General features: G+C 48.6%; 1 protein-coding gene and 1 long non-coding RNA gene across 2 annotated transcripts in view; one reads left to right on the top strand and one right to left on the bottom strand.

Annotated features, from left to right (window-relative positions):
- Positions 1-5698, top strand: part of Mogat2 (monoacylglycerol O-acyltransferase 2) — a 22370-nt gene extending 16672 nt beyond the window's left edge. The window contains exons 3-6 of the mRNA XM_031384384.1: positions 932-1136; positions 1470-1644; positions 2205-2404; positions 4822-5698. Coding sequence (XP_031240244.1) covers positions 932-1136; positions 1470-1644; positions 2205-2404; positions 4822-4976 — 735 coding nt within the window. The 3' untranslated portion in view covers positions 4977-5698. The remainder of the gene's footprint in view (positions 1-931; positions 1137-1469; positions 1645-2204; positions 2405-4821) is intronic.
- Positions 4726-5172, bottom strand: LOC116100657. Its single transcript, XR_004122683.1, has 2 exons — positions 5120-5172; positions 4726-5011 (listed from the first exon to the last, which is right to left on the bottom strand). It is a non-coding gene; the product is annotated as an uncharacterized LOC116100657 (long non-coding RNA).
- Positions 5699-6576: the final 878 nt, after the last annotated feature.

Below are 6576 nucleotides of genomic sequence, written 5' to 3'. Positions count from 1 at the left end.
TGTGTGTGTGTGTGTGTGTGTGTGTGTGTGTGTGTGTGTGTGTCTGTCTGTCTGTCTATCTGTCTGTCTGTCTGTGTCTATGCCTGTGTCTCTACATGTCTGTGCATGTCATAGCCCACCAATGGAGATCCAAGAACAACCTCAGGAGTCAGTCCTTGCCTCCCCTTGTGACAGGGTCTTTCTTTTGTCTTTTGAGTGAGGTTAAGATGGGGTGATGCCTGCACAGTGTCACCCCCATGTGGCCCTCATATCCTTCACTTCTGTCTTAGCTACTTTTCTATTGCTATGAAGAGACACCATAGCCAAAGCAACCTATAAAAGGAAATTTTTAACTAGGGGCTTGCTCAGTTTCAGAGAGTTAGTCCATGGTCATCATGACAGGAAGTATAGTGGCAAGCAGGCAAGCAGGGTGCTTGAGCGATAGCTTAGAGCTTATCCACAAATTGGAAGCAGAGAGAAAGCCAATTGGGCCTGATGTGAGCTCTTAAAACCTCAAAGCCCACTTCCAGTGATACACTCCTCCAACAAGGCCATGCCTTTTAATCCTTCCCAAAACAGTTCCACCAACTATGGACCAAGCATTCAAATATATAAGCCTATAGGAGCTATTCCCATTCAAATCATCACTGCTCTTACCCAGTAACCAGGAATTCCAGTCTCTTTCTGCCTAAGCCTCTCAGCAGAAGGGACAGGGCCTCCCTGAGACAGGGCCAACTTCATACATAGGCATCAGGTGAACAATTTGCCCAAAGCCAGCACCCAGTCTGTGGGCACCCATGTATTTCCCACTGTCCCACACAGCACCCATCTCTGTGGAAGCACCCAGTATACTCAGGATTATGAACATCCTGAGACTCAGAGTCCCAGACTGACACAAACCAGTGGCAGAACTGGGACCTACCATTCATCACCAGTTTGCTGTCTCTTGCAGTTGGTCAAGACAGCTGAGCTGGACCCTTCCCGGAACTACATTGCAGGCTTCCACCCCCATGGAGTCCTGGCGGCTGGAGCCTTTCTTAACCTGTGCACTGAAAGCACAGGCTTTACCACACTCTTCCCAGGCATCCGCTCCTATCTGATGATGCTGACTGTGTGGTTCCGGGCCCCCTTCTTCCGAGATTACATCATGTCTGGGGGTGAGTCTCTTTACCCAGCTCCAGGTACTCAGGAGGAAGCTGGGTGGGTAGGGGGATCTGAGAGAGGGCTGTCAACAGCTCTGTGTTTCTTTCAAGTACTTGTTCAGTAACAGCAGAGGCTAGATCCAAAGAAGAACATCCTGCATTCCTGTTCTGGGAAAGCCCATGAGGGGGTGGGAGAAAGAAGAGAATGCAGAGACCCCAGGTGGTGCAAGGTGTTGTTTGGGAAATCGTGGCTTCTGTGGACATTGTGATGGGCTTTCGTGGGCTGCACACATCTTCACAGTCCTGCCCCCTTCACCCAGTATCTCACCTACCTTGCTCTCTCCCCAGGGCTAGTCTCATCAGAAAAGGTGAGTGCTGATCACATTCTGAGCAGGAAGGGCGGCGGGAACTTGCTAGCCATCATCATTGGGGGCGCACAGGAGGCACTGGACGCCAGGCCTGGAGCCTACAGACTGTTGCTGAAGAATCGAAAGGGCTTCATCAGGCTCGCCCTGATGCATGGGTATGGAACTCTGGGGACAACACTGTAGGTCCATTGTTGATTTGTATTGTGTTGGGGAGACAGCAAAGATTGAGTGTAGCTTCTATTTTGGCTAGGAGATATTCAGGACATACAATGAAAATCGTTAAGGTGGTATCTCAAAGCCAAGCATGTAGCTAAGTTTCCCTAAAGGAGCCTGGGGGAATGAGTGGAGCTAGGTGAGAAGGTTGAGTGGTAGGTATTCCCTAACACTGGTGTGAACTCTCAGACCTTTGGGAACCTGGAAGAATGAAGTTGGGCCCTTACTGCAGAGCTACTCTCCCAGCATGGGGAGAGGCATCTGAGGAAGTTGAGCCAGCTGGCACAAGAAGGAAATTTTTCTAGGTAAGAAGTAAAAATGTTCTAGAACATTCTGGTCTACCCATCATGGTAGCCACACAAGAGACTGGGAGTCTGAAAAGGACTTTTGAAGATCAGAGAGGGGTCAGGAAAGGTCTGTTTCAGTTTCCAGCTGCTGAGTCTCCGCTTTCCATCCATGCCTTTCTGGGTTCTTCCATATGTCCTCTCCTGTGTCCCTCTAGGGCAGCTCTTGTGCCAATCTTCTCCTTTGGGGAGAACAACCTGTTCAACCAAGTTGAGAACACCCCTGGTACCTGGCTGCGCTGGATCCAGAATCGGCTACAGAAGATCATGGGCATCTCCCTCCCTCTCTTCCATGGCAGAGGTGTCTTCCAGTACAGCTTTGGCATCATGCCCTTCCGCCAGCCCATCACTACCATAGGTGAGCAGAGATCCAGACTGGGCAGAGCAGGACCAGGAACAGGGCCTGAGCTAGATGGTACAAGGGAATTGGAGGATGGGCAAGAGATGCTCCCATCCTCTCGAGGCTCACAGTCTAGACAGGTATGTACACCCCACACAGATAACCCTACCGGAAGGCAGTCTGGGGTAAGAGCTGAACAGACACAAAGGTACCGCTGTCTCAGTACTTATTCACAAAGAGGGGTTCTAATGGTTGAGTAGTTATTCTTATATTTTTGATTATGAGCCTAACCTTTAATGGCTGAGCCATCTCCCCAACCCCTAACTACTTATTCTTAAAAAGAGATACTGATGTCTGAGAACTCATTCTCAAGAACAGAGGGCAAGGGATCTGTCACATGTCAGATATTACACTCATCATTTACGACATGGAAGCTTGGTTTGTCCTAGCAACCTTTAGGGAATATTATGTCCATTTCATTGGTGTAAAGTGAGGCTCAAGGAAGTCAAATAACTTCCAAAAGCTCGTGACGTGTGCATCCTGGAGGTGATGTATAAATCTTGGAGGTGCCTTTGAGGGACAGAAATAAGGTTGTAACTGGAATCTACCCGTCCTTTTGTTAGGCCAGAGAAGGACAGTTTAATTGTGATCTGGAGCTGGGAGATGGCTCACCCAATACAATGTTCGCTGAGCAGACATAAATTTGACACCCCCCCCATCCCCAGTACCCAATGGAAGCTGGAAACAAGGCATGGTGGTAGGCATTTGTAATCCTAGGCTGGAGGGACTAAAATAAAATCTCTAGGGCTTAGTGACTGGCACTCTACCTACCAGTGGGCAAGCTCCAGGTTTAGTGAAAGACCTTGTCTCAAAAATTAGGATGAAGCATGATTGAGGGAAATACTCAACATTGATCTCTGGGCTTCACATATGCTCACACTTGAACACACAGATATAGGTACCAAAAGGAACGTTTTAAAATGTGTGTGCTGCAGCTGGGCGGTGGTGGCACTAAAATGTGTGTGCAAACTAATAATCAGTAGACTTTGAATTAGACTCTGGGGGCTCTTTCTGTAAGAAATTAACAGCTTTGGTGTATAGACTTAACACAATTTTTCAGCTACTTGTATACCTCTGTTGTTTCTTTCTTGGGTTCTCATTCTGACAATGTTTGCAGAGAGAACTCTATTCATTTCAACTCCACCCATCCACCCATCCACCCATCTGTCTAGCCCCCTCCCCATCTACCCATTTGTTAGTTGAGCACGGATTTGGTAATCTTCACATCATGAGCCTCACTGGTTGTATAGCAGTATTTGGATGCTGTTTCTGCTGCTGTTGCCTCCAGAGCTAGTTCCAAGAGGAGAGGGCACTGCTTTCCCATAAATCTGATTTACAAGAAGGAGTCTTCCAGATTCCTCTCCATGACTAGGGAGCATTGCACATCAGGACACATGACAGTGAAGGAAGAAGGGCTGCCTGGCCTGTGGTTCCTCCAATTCCATTCTAGAAGAAGTGCAGCCACCTCCAATTCTGGCACTTTGAACTCTCAGAATCACATACCCTGGAGGTGATGTGTATACCCTGGAGGTGACGTGTGTATCCTGGAGTGATATGTAAATCCTGGAGGTGACTGTGCAGCCTAGAGGCATCGTGTGCACCCTGGTGGCGTCATGTGTGCTCTAGAGGTGACGTGTGCAGCCTGAAGGTGACATGCTCTCCCTGGAGGTGTCATGTGTGCCCTGGAGGTGATGTGTGTATCGAGTACTGCTTCCACCTGGCTACTTGAATCAATTACTTAACTTTTCTGTACCTCATTGCATCATCAATCAAGTAGGAATGGTGACAGGTTTTGTGTGTCTGGGATTAAGGTAGAGAACATATGTAAAGAGCAGGTGAATCGTCCGGCATATTGAAAGCTGGCTGTTGGTATACCAAGAGTCTGGGAGTCCTAAAACCTTGGGCTTCAGTACCTGAGAATTGGGGAGACAGCTCAGTTGATAAAGTGCAAACAAGGGGATCTGAGTTTGAAACCCCAGTACCTATGAAAAAAGCTAGGTGTGATGCCACATATTTTTAATCCCAACGCAGAAGGATCCCTGGTGGCTAGCCTAGCTTAATTAATTAGTCCCAGGCCAATTAAAGACTTGTGTGTCTGTAAGTATGGTTGATGGCATCTGAAGAACAATACTAGAGATTAACTTCAAGCTTCCACATGTGTATACATGCACATGAAGTTACACTTACACACATGGGGTGAGGGAAAGAGAGAGAGAGAAAGAGAGAGAGAGAGAGAGAGAGAGAGAGAGAAGGATAACTGAAATCAGGGGAGAAGGGAATGGTAGTAGGACACTTTATGGGATGACCTGCTCACAGGGCTCCTGGGACTACAGTGCTGCTCATTTTGGGCCATTATCCTCTTCTGTCTCTTGCAGTGGGGAAGCCCATTGAGGTGCAGATGACACCACAGCCCTCAGGGGAGGAGGTGGACCAGCTTCACCAGCGCTATATCAAGGAGCTCTGCAAGCTCTTTGAGGAGCACAAACTCAAGTTCAACGTCCCCAAGGACCAGCATCTGGAGTTCTGCTAAGTGTCTCAAGCCGGAAGACAGCTGCATCTGAGCGCCTGCAGGAATGTAGGATCGGGGGATGTCACAGCCACCAGGAACTCCTACAAACCCAACCATGCAGCCAAGATGGAAGAGGAGGCAGCTCCTAACTCTGGGATTTCTACCTGCAGCCAAAGCTCTGAGGTCTTCCTGTCCTTTGCCTGTCTGCACATCTGTAGAATGGGGGAGAAACAGGCAGAGAGTAATTCTTGAGGTCTCTTCCCACGGTTGTAATGTCATTTGAACATGACCAAAGGACAACCATGGAGAAAAAGAACAAAATTGCTCTTCATCTACCCTTGAAGGACAGTGTTAGAGAAGCCAGCACCCCAGGCCTCCCCATACATGCTCTGTGGATGCCTCTTCTTCCTCCTGAGTTGGAAAGGGGGAGCCAAGTCTTCCCTGAACCCACTTTATGTTTCTTCAGATTCTGGGTCCTCTGAGCTATGACATGGATACCAAAGAAGCCCAGAAGGCAAATAAGGCGGATAGGGGTCACTGACTATGACTGGGGGTAGGTCTCCTTCCCATGTCCTGAGCCTCAGTTTTCCCAGCCTTAATGGCCTGGTAGCCACACTGCTTACACCACAGAGGCTCCACCAGGAAACCTCTTACTCATGCTTTCTAGGAACTCCAGCCTCTGTCTTGGCACAAAAGGGCAGCGCTGTACATGTTACTTCAATAAATGAAAGAGTCTGTCTTAATTCTCATCTCTTTCTTTCTCCATCGGGGCTGATTGGAGCCTCAGCTTGAGCCATCAGCCTTGTTGCATGGGTCCAACTCGCCTCCTCAGGATCTGGGTCAGAGTGGGTCTTACCATGTCAACTTGGGCTGTGGTAGCACATACCTTTAATCCCAGCACTGGAAAGCTGAGGTAGGGAGATCTCTGAGTTCAAGGCCAGCCTGGCTTACAAATAGAGTTCCAAAAAGGCAGTGCTACAAAGAGAAACCCAGTGTCAAACAAAACAAGCAAACAACAACAACAAATTACCCCAATGTCAGTCAGTCTGTCTTTCCTAACTAGCCATCCTGGGCGGCTGTGTGTCTCCAGATGGGCTGAACACTCCGGCCAGGAGAATGCTGGGTTCATGAATTAGAGATGCTACAACAGCAGTACAAGCATATGGCATGGCTGGGTTGAAAGAGTGCCTGACTGCTGCTCATCTCCAATGGGGAACAGACCCCTTTAGGGTAGGAACAGCTTCTATAGACACTGGAGAAGTGTGTATTGGATCCTAGTCCTGGCCTCATCTATCCATCTTTAGTGAATACCTCTAACCGTGTTTTAGTGTCTGACATAAGGATCACAATATCCCGCTCTAGTGTCCTGAGCAGTTCCCAAGCCATGAAGTCATGCTGTGGTCTAGGTGGAATGCTGCACAGTGCGTAGAAATTAGTGGTTTGGTGACACGGGCACTCAGGACCTTGTTCAGGCACCTGGGGTTCAGATGGGATAGTGTGGGACAAGAATCAAGCACATGTCTGTCTTTATTCCCAGAGCTAGGGAGGCAGAGGCAGGTGGATCTCCTTGAGTTTGAGGCCAGCCTGGTCTACACAGTGAGTTCCAGGACAGCCAGGGCTA

This window comes from Mastomys coucha, unplaced genomic scaffold, assembly GCF_008632895.1.
Source record: "Mastomys coucha isolate ucsf_1 unplaced genomic scaffold, UCSF_Mcou_1 pScaffold21, whole genome shotgun sequence".
Taxonomy (NCBI): domain Eukaryota; kingdom Metazoa; phylum Chordata; class Mammalia; order Rodentia; family Muridae; genus Mastomys; species Mastomys coucha.
This window is presented reverse-complemented; position numbering and strand designations above follow the sequence as displayed.